We start from the raw sequence: 16,159 nt of genomic DNA, 5'->3' as shown, positions 1-16,159 counted from the left end.
ACTATCCTCGAGGTGTTGAGAAGGTGTGAGGATGTGACATTTAGTGGTATACGGGGTGCAGGGTTAATGGTTGGACTGGATGATATTATAGGTCTTCTCCAACATAAATAAATTCTATGGTTCTGTCATTCATACCTTGCAATCCTTCCTTACAAACCCACTGTTTTCTTCTGCCTTGCCTCAGAATTTAATGTTTCCTGGGTACCAATTTGATACTACCACTAGTTTGCATTAACTTGCCTAAACAGCAACAGCTGAATTCAAAGAGTCCCAGGATTCTGATTGCTCTCTTCCTTACAGTGATTTCATTTGTCCCCCACCTGCCATCTGATCTATTAATGAATTAAAAGTAAGGACTTGTGTGGTGTAGCAATTAACTTCACAAAATCTCCTCCTGGTATCAGGTAGCTGTTGACCACATTAAAATAAGGATAGAAAAAAATTGAAGGGTGGAGTTTTGTGCCTTTTGTGCTTGGCAAGAGACTACTCCTGTCTGTAGTGCTCCGCATTTTGATGACACAGCTCATGGAGAGGATATTTTCTCTGTAGATGAAATGGATTTTATTCATAGTCTTTCCAGGTTTTTTCTTAAGTTGCCAGTTTTTAACTGTTTTAAAATGGAGAGTAACACAGCCATTACTGGTCTAACTAGTAAATAATTATGCCAACTGGTACTCTTGGGTATTCAAACACACAAATAATTTTTACTTACATCCAAGCTCAAATTATGGAGTACATAGCCATATGTCAAACCCAGGGATTGCATATTTAACTATTTTTACCCACTTCCATTTCAATGATGGGGACAGGTTTACTATGTACGGCTGTAGTCAGTTCCAAAAAGGGACCTTAAACACTAATGAAAATTAATCATGTCCCTACATAGCTGGGTTACTGTTGGAAGTCGCTATGTCAGTTCTTCTAATTCTCCTCCCCCACACTTTTCTTTTAAATAGCATCTTTGTGAGTTGCATTTGATTTAAAGTTGTAGTTTTCAAGCCATGGTTCTGTTTGTGAGTGCTCTGGCTTGGGAAAGCATGCAGGACTCTTCATTCTACCCACTCTAAATTGAATTTCATTGTCTGTTAAAAGTTTGAAATTTGTCAGAAATACGAGAACATATTGCAGTTTCAGCTTTATAGTTATCTCTCCTTTTAATACCAAAGGAGAATGAGTGTTGGTAGTAGTGTACTACTAAAAGGCCTATGGCAGCTTGTTTCTGGCCAAATACTGCCAGGGAAAACAAATATAAAAAGGAGCCTGATACAAATGGGGTTCCTGCATTTCATTTCACAAGACGATACTGACTTATATGGAATGGAATTATATGCTTGTATGCATCTTGTAAGCAATTTGACAGAAATGAGAGAAAATTGAAAACATTGCACACAAATATTTTTCTAAACAAAAACATTTTCTAAATAAGCAGTATTTCTTAATGCTGTTTAGACTTTTGCAGTATGCAAGTGTTTTAAATGTGAGCACACATGGGACTAGCATGTTGAGCTGATGCAGTAGCAATGAACTGTCACAGTTATTTCACAGTCAGATCTTTTAATTTATTCTGGTCCTTCTTCTTTTCAGCACGTAGCCTGCTAGTTGCTAGGCAACCATAAGTGATTTTTTTTTTTTTTTTTTACTGCACATGATTTTTATGTGGTAGTTGTTGTGGTTGTTATTTTCTAATTACCTAAGTGAGCAAAAGGATTAAAATCAGAATTGCTTTGATAATTACTGATTTTCACCTACTGTATCCACAACACAGCAATTTGTTAGAAAAGCAGATTGTTAGAAAAGATCCCATTTGTTTGTAATATGGATGCACATATACAATGGGAGTGCAAGATAGTACTTCTTTGTGAGAGTAGGTTCTATAAAAATGGTAGAACAGAATAAGCTGTTATTGATCTGAGTAGACAAAATCAGGCTGTCGTGCCCTTAATGCTTTTTCTTTCATGGCCACAAGTGATTTTCAGTAATTAATTAGATCAAGCAAAAGCTTGAGGGTTTTCTGTTGCATTCTTAGTTTAAAAGAATGTGTGAATAAATCATAGTTGGCTGAGTTTGCACTTGGAAAATAGAATATTGCTGTTTAATAATTTATGAGTTGTATTTTTAATATAAAATACCATATAAGGGTGGGTGTGTAAGAGAATGTGGATGTAAAAAGAGAAAAGAATACAGCCATGAGATTAAAAGCTATGACCATCAGAAAATACTTCACTAGGACAAATAGGCTAAGCATGTTTTAAAATTTGATCAGAATTAGTTTATTAGTGGCTGTTTGGTTTTTACTGAAGTAATTCTGTTCAGTATTAGACTCTGAAGCACAGTTGAAGAAATCCAGCATCAGTGGTTCAGTAATTTTACTCAAATATGAATTTCTGTTAAGGCTGCTGAAATAAAACACAGCAGTGATAGTCCTTCTGTATAGCTAATCCACACTCATAGTGTACCAAGGTTCAGGCAGGTAAGTTACAGTGTGCTGTGTGATGGTGTAACGGGATACTGCTTTGTTTTGTTTTGCTTTCCTCACAGTCAGTGCCTTGAATGTATAAGGTGGGCACTGATCACTTAGGAATAGCTGAATTCTTCCTAGGCTTCTCTATAATGCCCCTAAGGAGTCTGAATGTTTTGTAGATATAGTACTTCTTTCACAGTATTTTATGCTCATTTTATAAACAGGGAATAGAAACTTAAATTTTAAGATACTGTTTGGGCACCAGAGATCCAGCTGCTGGTCTTCATAGTGTTGTATATGTTCAGAAGAAATTCCACTGATCTCATTTGAAGCTGTTACTGCTCAACACTTCCCTCTATGAACCAAAAAAAAAAAAAAAAAAAAAAAAAAAAGCAGTCCTCAATTTTCAAATGAATAGAAACACACAATAATTTAGTCAGCTGTGTAGAACATATATATAATGCATTGCTTTTTTTTGTATTGCTTCCAGTTTTACTGAGAGGGGGCAGTGTGCAATGAAGACAGGTTCTGTCATGTAGCATGACACAGACACACAGGTCAAGAACAAGGCTGGTGCCTTTAAATCCATTCTATAGACACTTGGACAGGGGAAGTATAAAAGTAATGAACATATGAATCCATATTAAAGGAGATGGTAGGTGCAGTGGCCAGAATTTCACCATCATTTGTTGGCAGGAGAGAAATAAGTAAGACTTGGCTGTGACAGTTACCTGGCCATTGTATGCTTTTGTCTATTTCAGTAACAGGGGTCTTCCCAAATAAATTAGATCTGTTGGGTGAAGTTGCTAGTAGCTGCTACTGAACTGCCAGTAGTCTCTGTGGGTATCTATCTCAATGGCTGTAAGTTGAAGGAAGAACACATAGACTTCACTGTCCTCTCCTGGGACAGGGATGCACCGTACGCCCACCGGCTTGTCTCACCTGCAGCAGCCACGCCCAGGAGCACACTCAGGTGTGTGCCAGAACCAGGAGGCAGCTTGGCAGCTACTGCTGAGCAGTCAAGGGCAGCTGCTGCTGTGAGTCTGACACAACTGTACAGGATGAGACAGAGGATTTTGGTTTCTAGGTCTGTGTTGAATGAATAAATAGTCTAGCTGCCTGTTGGTGTCAAAATTTCTTTAGAACAGTGCTGATTAGCCATCTGTAATTAGAGTATTTACATTATTGTCCTCTGTGATGGAAGGAGCAGCATTGTCTCAGAACCAAACTGAGAACATTGTCTCAAACCAGTGCTGATTAGCCATCTGTAATTAGAGTATTTACATTATTGTCCTCTGTGATGGAAGGAGCAGCATTGTCTCAGAACCAAACTGAGAACAATAAAAAATCATGGATTAGGTGAGCACCAGATAGTTAGAAAATTAGGAAAATCTGTTTGTTTCTTCTTGTTAATTAATCAACCAGGTCCATAAGAAAAATAGTACCTTCTCAAGTTCTGATGTTACCCTCAAGCATTAAGAAATGCATACTGTATAATAAGCTTCATTACTTCCATAATTCATTACTTCCAGAAAGGAGAGAGCTATTGCTAGCTTTCTGCTTTTTATCATCCTTATTCTCCTTATTGCAGAATTGCTTCAGTTAACCTTCAGTTCAGTTTTAGCTTAATGTCTGATAAGATCCTACACCACTCTGAAGGGTGGTTGCAAGAGAAAGCCCAGGGGAAAACCAGTACTTGGTAGCATTCTTGCCCAGCTCCTGTGGAGTTTGAAGATTCTTAGATACTTTTTGAAAATTCAGCTAAGAAAACAGGGCCTTTCTGGAGTAGCTGTGAGAGAAGGAAGCATGTGAATGTGAACTGGGAAATGCTTGTGAATGCTGTGTGCAGCATTCTTCACAGGACTGCTTTTTTCTGTTACTCTGTGAAAATTACATGCACATGGGGGAAAAAACCCAACAAAAAACAACACAAAACCAACTAAACCCCTAAGTGTAATCAGCACATTTTCTCTCAAGGTGACTTGTAGCCATGTGTTATTTGAAAAATGACAAATAAGATTTAAAAAAGATCCTCAATACAAAATTGTTATAATGGCTATTAAGAGGATGACCAGTGGGAAATATTGTACACATGTAAGTTATAGGCAATGTTCCAATAGTATAAAAGTTTTGTAGAAAATCTGTCACTTTATTTCAAATGAATGAAGAAGTACCAATGGCAGTAGTGCTTTTCAATATAGTTGGAATGATCTTCCCAGAAACTCAGCAGTCATTAATAGAAGTTACTCATTTTTTTGGTTGTAACATCGAGTTAGTGTAATAGCAATGAGCATATAGTATAATGGAAATCAGTATGGTTTGCTATAATATGGAATTACAAGACTAACTGTATAGTGATCAAGAAGACAAATTTAAAGAGTGACAGAAGGGAGAACTGCTAAAAATTACTGAACAGGGAAATAATAAGAGTGTACTCAGCAAAAGACTGTGGAATTCAGATGCAAATCCTGATTCTTCTTTCATAAAGCCTCTTCTACATATTCCTCTCTAGTGATGTTAGATGTCAATGACATATTAAGGATATGTTAGGACAACTGTTTCAGATTTCAAACTGGAAGTTAATGATCTGTACCAAATTTAAAAATTAGGGTTCACTTTCTAATTTTTTGAAAAAAACCCCATGATTTTATTCCATTACTTTAATTTTTTTCTTACTATTAGATAGTGTGTGTGTGTGTTTTGTGAGAAAGTTGCAATAATTCCCTTCCATATGGCTTTGTTTTTCTCAACAGTTCAGGACGGCAGCTAAGTGAAGTCTTCATTCAGCTCCCATCTAGGAAGGAGCTACCGGAGTATTATGAATTGATTAGGAAACCAGTGGATTTCAAAAAGATAAAGGTAAGGAATGGAGGAGTTTTGGAAGTGCAGGTTCCTCCATTTCTTTTTGTTTTACAGAAGTGTGACTATAACATTGTTTTTAAAATAACAGTATTAATATTTCATGCCACCTGTATTGGTGGATTAGATTTTAAACATTGTGACACAATTTGTTAGTAATTTTGTTTGGTGTATATTACAGTGTATCACTGTAATTTCAAGGTGAAGTCAAACTACAGTAATGTGACAGGGATGACATCTCAGTGCCTTTTTTTGCAAAGACCTAATTGTGAATCTGTCAACAAATTTGTTAAAAACACACTGTTGACAAAGATTTCATAGTTCTATGGGAATATACCTATATACCTATGTTAAAAATCATAGAACCATAAATATCCTGAGTTAGAAGGGACGGACACACATCATGACGTCCAACTCCTGGCCCCTGCACAGGACACCCCAGGAATCACACCATGTGCCTGAGAGCTTTCTGAACTCTGTCAGGCTCACTGCTGTGACCGCTTCCCTGGGGAGCCTGTTCCAGTGCACAGCCACCCTCTGTGTGAAGAACCTTTCCCTGATCCAATCTAAGCCAATCTAAACTTCCCTGGCACAACTTCAGGCCATTCCCTCAGGTCTTATCATTGGTCAACACAGAGAAGAGATCAGTGCCTGCCCCTGCACTTCCCCTCATAAGGAAGTTGTAAACCACAGTGAGGTCTCCTGTAAATCTCCTCCTCTCCAGGCTGAACAGACTAAATGATCTCAGCTGTGTCCTCATAGGGCTTCCCCTTCTAGACCCTAGCCTCATACCTTGGAAGAGCCAGGTCAGATCCAAACGGAGTTTGGTAGATGGGGTCTAGATGGCATGTTGCAGCTTGGGTGATGTCATAACTCTGTATCTTTCACTCGTGTTACAGTTACTGGGTTTATTTGAAGGACAAAACTGGAACTTCTTTTACCAAAATAGCTCAATTTCTCTTGCTATTAGCCTTTACAGTTCACAAAGAAATTGCCTAATTTTTGCTCTTTTACCTTGATGCATTTTTTGAATAATATGCTAACAAACATGGTTGAAGACATTCTATGTTTTAAACAGATACTTATCTTGATGCTTAGGTAAAACTTTTTAAGAGAAAGCTTTTAATGTGTTGAATCAAATATTAATTCAGTTTCCTCTCTGCTGTTCTTCTTTCTGCACCACTGCCCATCAATACTTGTCTTCATTTCCTCAACAAATGCAACAGGAAAGAATTCGCAACCATAAATATCGGAGTCTTGGGGATTTGGAAAAAGATGTCATGTTGCTGTGTCACAATGCACAGACATTCAACTTGGAGGGATCCCAGGTCTGAATGAGTTAATTTCTGTTAAACATACAGGTTTCCCCTATCTATTAGTGCTTGTTGGTTACTATTTTTGTATATAAACTCTCAATTCTATTTTTGTATATAAACTCTCAATTCTGTTTCAATTATTTCTTTGAGTAGAGAAAAATGTCCACATTTTTAGAATCCAGAATTCACTGGACACTGCTGCAGTGTGTTTTTCCAGAAAATTTGGTTTTAGCGCTAATTCTGAGATCAATCTTTTCTGATCTGTGTGTACTTTAAAGCTGCAGTAAGACTGTTTGAATCTGTGGTGAAAGGCAGTGTGTGGAGTGATACATCAGTTTAGGTTTTCCACAGTGGATCACAGAAGTAGCAGATGTAACAGTACAGCTCTAGGACAGGGTGTTGAGGAAATAAGTCATAGAAGGTTCTTCATTTCTGCTAATGGAAGATAAAAATTCAGGATTGTCCATCAGTAAAGATGTATGTAGCCTCTGAAGCCTCTGTTTTTTAAATTTTTTTTATTATTGCAAAATGAGTCTCAGGTTTAGAAGGCAAACTCATCTCAAACAAATGTTTCACGTGGATGAATGGGCACAAAATTCGGAGCAGGGTGCTGATACAAGAGGAAAGACTATGAAATTTGGATGGCAGATATGAAGAAAGTTGTCTTACAATACAGTGAAACACAGTCTTGAGTGATTATTTTTAAAGATGAGATCCAAAAAGTGTGATGCAAACACAATAATCAGTTGAAGCAGAGACCCTGAAGATAGTTTCCCTAACATGAAAAAGATAAAAAAAGATGTTATTTGAAGGCTAAATAAAAGTAAGCTGAAGGATGATGCTGCCAATAATGAATGTTTTCTTAAAGTTTCTAAATGTTAATGATAACATTTAGCTAAATTGGGGAGTTTATGTTAGATTTTGAGAATTAAAAATGAGTATGGAATTTATTATGAAGAATTGCTGGAGTCAGTTCATCATTTAGTAGTTTTTCTTGATATCAAGAGACAGAAAAACATATTTCTCTAATATGTACATGGGATTTTTTTTACTGTCTTCAGTTACATGGAAGCAACTACAAATAAATCATCTGAAAATATTTTTTAAAGTAAATTAATTATGGTAGAATTCTTGGGACAAAATTTTGCTACATGTTTGGATGTAGATTTTCAGTTTACTGCTTATTCATATAGCAGTAAAATGGCTATAAGTATCTAATTATAACAAGAGGGGGAAAAAAGTGAAGGAAAGTTAATAACAAAAAGTATAAATGAGACTTCAGAAAATGGTAAATGTTGGTAGAGGAGACAAAAAGAGGTAAAAAACCTCAGTAGTGAAATGGGGAAAATAATTAAATTATTCACGTCAGAATGACTCAACCTCCTTATGGAAAACTGATGTCTTGTTAGGCAGAGATAGTAGAATTGAGATGAGTACTCCTGAGTGGACAGAAGTGTTGGTAGATATTGCTGCTCTTTTTGGAAATAACTTAACATGTATCAGTGTTGTAGTATTATTTTCTGTTCCAATGAACCAACATTAATTACCAGATCTAATATTACTTTTTATATCATGAAGGCCAAATAATGTGTGTCTAGGGTTTTTTTCCTTTTTTTCTGCAAAGTTCTCAGAGCATTCATTTTGATTTCCCCTGAGCTGCAGGACACTTCTGTGGTAGTCCTCCAGTTTTCCAGGCTTTTGTGATACCTTCTGGTTTTTGTTACAGTTCTGGTCTACCTTTGCTCTGACATTACAACTGACTTCAGTAAATTAGATTATTTGTGTGTGCACTCAAAATAAAAGAGCTAATTCAGGTAGTTGTTTAAGCACTCAGTGAACTTCAGTTGTTCTCTTAGTGTGGTGCCTGCTGCTTTTCCTTGGTGTAAAGCAGTTTCATCTGAGATGGAAGCATATTCAGGGTTTTCATGGATGGAATGGCTTTATATGTTAAGGTTTTTGTCTTTAATGAAGCCTCAGTGTTTTGAAAAGCTTTTCAGATTATAGTAGTCAAATGACACACAGATGTGCACAGGGTTAAAGATGCTTGTGTGTGTCTCTTCAAACAGAATGTTGTAATTTGGTGTGAAGTTCTTTTGTTGTTGCATCTCCCTTTTTGAAGGAATTTCTACTGTCATTGTGGCTTGATTTTTTGAAACCTGTTGGAATTAGGTTTCTGTCAAAATAGTAAAATTTCTATTTGCACAGCTATTCATGAAGCAGCCACATGGGGGTTTTTGTGTATCAAAATACATAGGAATATTACAAGTAATTCCACATAAAGAAGATTAAAATAATTTTTGAAGCCTCTGTATTTCATTGGGAAACTATAGGAACATGCCCCCTGTTGATGGAGTCACAAAACTATCCTTTGTTCCCTTAAAAAGGAGATAAGTCCAGAAGTTTCTCTCCTCTAAGTGAGAAGACACCTCTTAGGACCTCTTTACCTCAAACTTAAGGATAGCCATTTGGACAGGAGCCAAAAAGTCCCGCCTGGGCAATTTACTAGAAAAAGAAGTGAACAAAGAAACGAATCGCTTTTGTGAGGTGTTTTACCAGGGGCAAGGACCTCTTGCACCTGGATCGGTTTTTCTCTGTAAGGAGTTTGTTAATTTGCCTTTTATTAAACCTTTTTGTTTCCAACACTGCAACAGAAGCCATGCTGCTGATTTTATGCCTCCAAAGGTAGCTGAGCTATCTTGGATCTGAAATAGACCTCCAAGAGCTTATAAGATCTGGCTCAAGGAGGCTCCTATTTCAGGAAACTGTTTGAAAGTCTGGGTCAAATTGATGCCTTAAATATGTAGTGGCCAGCATTAAAAGATAAGATGATGTACAAGTCTTTAGTTCTTTTTGCTTTGAAAAGTGTTTTTGTGAGAAAGAGCAGAAGGTTAATTGAAAGAGCCATTCCTAAGAACGATTAATATGCTAGGCTTATGTATATGAAAAATAAATAGTTCTGAAGAGGAGCTTGGTAGGTTCTATCAATAGCTGACTTGAAAAGAAGTAGGTATAAGAGAAAGTGAATTATTATTTAGCTTTAAGGAAGGAAGTTCTGGAGTCTCACAGCTCACTAATGTCGTAAGACAGGAGAGCAGCCTTCTCAAAACATTCAGGATTATTTTTTATAGATAACAGATACATAAAAATTTTACCATGATTGAGAGCAGTCAAACATCTCAAAACAAAAAGCACAGAGGAACTCAGAGAATAGGGAGCAATCCACAGTGAAAGGCAGTTTTTCAAAAAAAGCACTTGATGGTGAAGTGAAAAAAGTAGAAATTGGATATTTCATGTTAAGTATTCTGAACAAACTTTTCCTAATTCAACTTTTTGAACCCACAAAATATTAGAGCACTTCTATCATGTTTAGGATACAGGCTGCATAATGGCAGCCAAAAATCCTTCCATTATTTTTGTCACAAATACCTAGTGTCCCTTTATACAAGAAAGTGTGTCATTCAGCCAGAGGAATAAAATGACAGAAAGCCAAGGTAGATGATGATGATAAAACCAAATACAGTCTGTGACTCCATACTCTTCTAGAAATGACCCTTAATTTTTTAATGCCAAATTGTGCAGTGCTTGTCTTCTGACATTTTACAAAACAAACCACACAAGGTAATTTGTTCAGGTGATGACAAAGAATCTGATACTCAGCAACACAGCAAGATTTTTACTTTGTTAAATCTAAGAAATGTGTTACAAGCCAAAAGTGGTCACTCTTGAGAGTCTCCTCATGTTGGAGGTTAAAGAGAAAATCTAATATACTCAAGATATTTTGGATACTAGAGAATGTTTGAGAACACATGCAATTCAGAGGAAGCCCTAATTTTTTCAGTCTTTTTAAATCTGAGAGGAAGGAAGGGATGAGCTGCTTGGGATAAATTATTTTCCTTGTAGCCTCTTTGGATTTCAGAAAAAAACTAAAGATAATTAAATGAGGGTTAGCCATTTGTCATTATTAACTGTATTGCCAGATGATAACTCATGTTTTAATTATGGTGCTTACTGCTGAAGTCTGTTCCTTTGGCAGGTTTTCAAGGGTGTTATGATATGATGAAAATGCACAATAGTTCCTATGGCAGTAGAAATAATAAGAAAAGCATTAACTAGAGGTTTTAGATGTAATACCTTGTAAGAGTTGTTTCTTTGCAGCTCACTACTGACAAATTTCTTCATTTAGAGCATTAAGAATGAATGTTGGCATTTCTTACACAATTCATGCAACAGACATTATTGCTTGGTATTTGAAAAGGCCATGTACTCTGTAGACTTGCACTGGAAATTTAGGTCTGTGCTGCGAATTTCTGATTCTGCTTGACTTCATAGTTCTGACAGAGGTTTGTACCTGTACTGTAGATCTATGAGGATTCCATTGTTCTTCAGTCTGTGTTCAAAAGTGCACGACAGAAGATAGCCAAAGAAGAAGAAAGTGAGGATGAAAGCAATGATGATGAAGAAGAAGATGAGGAAGAAGAATCAGAATCAGAATGTGAGTCCCCAGCTAGATACTGACAAGGAAATATATAAGGGGATGGAAGAGCAGGTTTTGCTGCTTTTGCATGGAGACTGATTATGAGGTTCTATTTTCTATTGGTGGAAGTAGTTTCTTACTAAGGTTGCTTAGGTGCAACATTGTTTTGGTCTTTCAACTGGGTATTCTGGCTTACTTCTATTTAAACTACTCCTAAGCCAGAAACAATTTGTAGAGGTGCTTTGTGGGTGACCATAGCTGTTTATAAGCCCTTCAGGGCCTGTTTGTGCTGTTTGTAAATGGAAGTACCTGGAAAAGCTGGAGACAGTCTTCATCAGCAAGTGGTCAACCTTTCGACATGATGTGACATGCAAAGTTCATCACATGGTTAAGAATCACATGATTTTGAAAACATTCTTCAGTGTGACAAGGACCAAGTGAAACTGTGATTGTTTCAGAACGCTCATTAAGTCCCTGTAGGTTAGGAAGCATGATGAAGTGGAGAAGGATGGATTCCTTCATTGCACTTTGTGCCATCCAGTACATCTATCCAAATTCCAGCAACCCGTTTTCTCTGGTTACAGAAGCTGTAGTGCTTGGCCCTGAGTTACCCTTCCAAGTGTGTCACACATGTGTGCTAAGCATGCAACTTCAGTAGCTCATTTGGAAATGAGTGGATATTCTGTAATCAGAATAGCATGTACTTTAGAAACGTGTCAACTCAAAATTCACCAGTAACCTCCACATAGAATTTCTTTACTTTAAAATACAAAAAAAAGGTCTGTTTGTACAAAGGCTAAATATTTCTATGGTGAGGAAGAAAATACTTCTAAATGTATATCTTTTCAAAAGACCATATACTACCTATGCACACCATACATTCTGAGAATCAAAAGAAAATGGATATGGATATGGTCAGCTAAAAGTTAGTCTTTATAGTTTAATATATTACTGTTATAACTATTAAAAACAAGAGAAATAAAAGCAGATACGTCTTGTTTTGTTGTTCCACAATCCATGTAAAGTCACAGGGGAATGCCTTTTCAGGCTGCTACCAGAGGTGAATTTCTGTGAGCAAGAGACAGCATTTGAATTTGATAAGTGAATGTTACATTAATGTACGCTGTTGAACCTTTTGCAGCAAAATCAGTGAAAGTCAAAATCAAGTTGAATAAGAAGGATGAAAAAAGTCGGGAGAAAGGAAAAGGCAAGAAGAGGCAAAGCAGAGCAAAAGCCAAGCCTGTCGTGAGTGATGATGATAGTGATGAGGATCAAGATGAAAATGTAAGTTTTGTTCAGTGAGACTGTGGAAGTGGTTTGCAGTGATTGCGTCTCTGCCCTGTCCTGCTTGCTGTCAGAATTCTCAACTATTCATGCTTAAGCACATACTTAACTTGTAGTGATCATCCTGAGAGAATTGGGTGGGGGTGTTAACAGTACCTGAGTGTGCTTATGAGCTGTGATCCCAGTGCTGGAAGACAAGAAGTCTGAGAAGTTTGGATCTTATTTCTTCGAGCTGTTCCTACATTCATTGAACCTTTAAGTCTCATGGTCTGTTTGCTTTTGTCCACAGATGAAAAACTTACAGCCTGATTATTTTTTACCTTTGTTTTAGTGAGTGCTTCTGTTATTGCAACAAATGAAAATAGATGTCTTCCCAGTTGTTTTTAAATGTCTGGATAGAAAGAAAGAGCTGGTGTTTCCTGACTCTCTGTCTTTCCTCTCTAAAGAAGTCTACAGCAATTAGATGAAATTTCATGAAAGAGAAATACTAGATAACACAGTACCTTTATTCAGGCTATCTTGATTTGTCAGTTTAATTGTCATATTTCTTCCACATACTTCCTTTTATTTTTCCTTCTTTAACAAATTCCACAGAATAGCTGGAAAGAATTTCTGACTTGTCTTGTGTCTCTTACCTCTAGGACCAGTCGGAAGCAAGCGGAAGTGATGATGAGTGATCCATAGGGTTTATTTTCTTGGCAGAACTGACCCCTTCCCCTTCTCTTCTCTTTTCTCTTATTTTACACCCAGTGAATTCAAATAGACATCGGGTTGTTTCTGTATTCTCATTCTCTATAAATTAGCTTTAGGATAGTGCCAGACAAACATATGATATCATGGTGTAAAAAAGGCAAAAAATGTAACATATTGTGACCAAATGGGCCTCAAGAAACAACAAAGAAACCTTTTGAGGGAAAATGTGGGTTGATAGTATATTTCTATGGGCTGGTTTTGACTTGGTAATGGTTTGATTGTGCCTGGTTTTATCATTTGATAAGGTTTTTTTCAAGTGGCATCAGAAAGGTAACAAAAAAAAAGTCTTTTTTAGCATTGATAACCAGGAGAAGTCTTTAAAAGCCACTGGTTATTTTATTTTTCATCAGGCCATTTGCAAATTTTTTATTTGTCCTGTATTGGTTTTTTACACTGTGGTACATATATGCAACTTTGTTTAATAGCTTATAAATGTTCAGTAGTTAGCTTTCATACACCTTACCCCATATACATTTTTCCACTTTATGCTTGATGATCTTCAGAAAAAAAGCCTTTTTGAATTGTATCAAATTTATGTCTACTGTAAACTTTGCTTAACTTTTTTTTTTCCTCTATTAAAGAAGTTGGTTTAAAAATGCTATTGAATATTGCAATCTATATAGTGTAACGTATGGCTTCTTTCATCAGATTGATCTTCTATGTTACCAATGTGGATTATCACCTTTTCCCTAAAGTGTACTTAATCTTTGCTTTCTTTGCACAATGTCTTTGGTTGCAAGTCATAAGCCTGAGGCAAATAAAATTCCAGTAATTTTGAAGAATGTGGTGTTGGTGTTTTCCTAATAAAGAGATAGTTTAGTTCAATAGATGCGGCCTTGTGTTACGAGTTCAACAAAAATATTTTTATAATAGTAATGAGAGAGCAGGAGTATCTCCTGTAGAGAAGTCCACTTTGGTCCTTCCTCTATGTAAAATTCAAATATCATAGAAGTATCTTCTGAGATGGAGAGAGGATATGCAATACGTGTTAAAGAATAATAAAACTGAAGTAAAAGACTGGTACCTTGAAATAAAAGCATAATTCATTACTTATTTACAATTGAAGTGATAAAGCAATAAAATAAACTTTTTTATTTTTCTTTCAGGAAATATATATCCATATGCCTTAGTGGGCCTGAATATAATTAGTTATGCAGGCAGTCAGCCCACCCCTAAGTCAGTTTATTTAAAGTCTTATCTTGAGGTATCACAGTGGTGATGCAATATGATGCAGTAATCTAAACATTTGAACTATATATTTGCAGTTAACATTGCTACTCAGCAAAATCAAAACTTAGATTTGAGCATATCTTGTGTAAAAAATGTACAAGCCTAGGAGCTTTGTAACAGAACATTTCTTTGTTATATGAACTTCTGAGAGTGTGTCTCCAGTAAACCTCTTCCTGCTGCCTTGTAGTATGTTAACTGTTTCAGATTTCTGTAGCTCATTTGAAAAGTGATCAGTAAGTTGGACTGGTGCCCATTTGCTTATATTAGCTCTGCACTGAGAGAAGTCAGCTTTGCTTAGCTTTAACAATTTCCAACATGTTATTCCTAGTGTGAATGGAAAACCCACTATTTCACAGAGAGGTATCTTTGATCTCAGAGGCTCACATTGATGCTACCAGTGTCTGAAGCAGCATTGCAAAGAACAAAGTCCTGGTAGACACCAAGTGAGCCAACAGTGCATGAGCCAGCAATGAACGTGAGCCAACAGTGCGTTATTTTTGCAAAGAAGGTATGCTGGACTTTATTAGGAGGAGTGTTGCCGTCAGGTCCAGAGAGGAGATTCTTGCCTTCACCTCAGCACTGTTGAGATGTATCTGGAGTGTTTTGTCCAGTAGTGGACTGCAGCTGAAGAGAAGACATGGACATACTGGAGGCTGAAGTCCAGAAGAGGGCCACTGACGTAGTTAAGGGACTGGAGCACATGACATACACAGAGAATCTGAGAAAGCTGGCACTGTTCAGCACGAAGAAGAGTGGGCTCAAAAGCATCTTGTTCTGATGTTCATCTGATGTGAATCAGTACTAAGAAAGGGAAGGTGCATAGAAGGCAAAGCCAGGATCTTTTCAGGACAGGACCAAGAGGCAGTGGGCACACACTGAAATCATAGGCAGTGCCTGTGAATATCGTGAAACTTTAACTATGTAGGTGACTGAGCCCTGGAACAAATTCCCCATAGAGCTTTAGTCTCCCTTGGAGATACTTAAAAGCCACCTCCACTTCCATGGCCCTACTTGAGCAGAAGGATTGGACCAAATGACTTCCAGAGGTGCCTGCCTATAGTCCTGTGATTTTATGATGCAGGATATAGTTTTCAGTGACAGTTTCATAAGACCATAGAGAAATGTTATTTTTTCACTGCAAAAAGAATAAAATCTAGTAACCTGTTACACAAGACAAAAAGCATGTGGCAGTAGGCTCCAATCACTGCTGGCCTAGACTGGACAACTTGGATATAAAAGGCACATTATCACATTACCCATCCCCAGAGTCGCTAATGACTTTGCAGTGACCCAGTTTCATTTATTTTTCAAGAACTCATTATTTGCAGATGAGCGTTTAGCTGGATAATAAAAATTAACTAAGAAGAAGATGCAACATTTCTGTTGAAATTGAAAGTAGCTTTGGGTTTGGTCAATAACTGTAAGTCATATGATGATATCAGTTTGCATGAAGAAATACAATTGAATTCCTACTGCAGTTTCTTTTATCAGCTTTAAGAAATTCCAAAATATTTTGAATTTTCTCTCTGAGTTTCAGAAAACACCCGGAAGACCTGCAAATATTTTTTAGCATTAAAATAAAGTAGATTTAGGATATAAGCCGTGCTTATGCCTCCACTGCAGTTGGTCCTATTATTTTGCTTAGGATTTTAATTCATTTCTACCAGAGTAGAATTTTAATTGCTATCTGGCTGTTTCTCTGTATGAATTTACTGTATTTTTCAAGATGAGTTGTTTTCCTGGCAATCTTAGTACATTACTATAAAAAAAAAAAAAAGGTAC

At 36.8% G+C, this 16,159-nt stretch overlaps 1 protein-coding gene across 8 annotated transcripts in view; it reads left to right on the top strand.

The window, feature by feature from the left end:
- The window catches only part of SMARCA2 (SWI/SNF related, matrix associated, actin dependent regulator of chromatin, subfamily a, member 2), a 118,143-nt gene extending 104,217 nt beyond the window's left edge, over positions 1-13,926 (top strand). For 5 of the 8 annotated variants that reach the window (XM_038125056.1, XM_038125062.1, XM_038125060.1 and 2 more), the window contains 5 exons: positions 5,215-5,320; positions 6,547-6,648; positions 10,996-11,128; positions 12,252-12,394; positions 13,036-13,071. In XM_038125056.1, the coding sequence (XP_037980984.1) occupies positions 5,215-5,320; positions 6,547-6,648; positions 10,996-11,128; positions 12,252-12,394; positions 13,036-13,071 (520 nt within the window). Of the gene's footprint in view, positions 1-5,214; positions 5,321-6,546; positions 6,649-10,995; positions 11,129-12,251 lie in introns of all 8 variants that reach the window. The other 3 variants (XM_038125057.1, XM_038125064.1, XM_038125061.1) reach the window with 2 other exon arrangements.
- The last annotated feature ends 2,233 nt before the right edge of the window (positions 13,927-16,159 follow it).

Source organism: Motacilla alba, chromosome Z (genome assembly GCF_015832195.1).
Source record: "Motacilla alba alba isolate MOTALB_02 chromosome Z, Motacilla_alba_V1.0_pri, whole genome shotgun sequence".
NCBI lineage: Eukaryota > Metazoa > Chordata > Aves > Passeriformes > Motacillidae > Motacilla > Motacilla alba.
The sequence above is the reverse complement of the archived record's forward strand: the minus strand, read 5'-3'. Positions and strand labels throughout refer to the sequence as shown.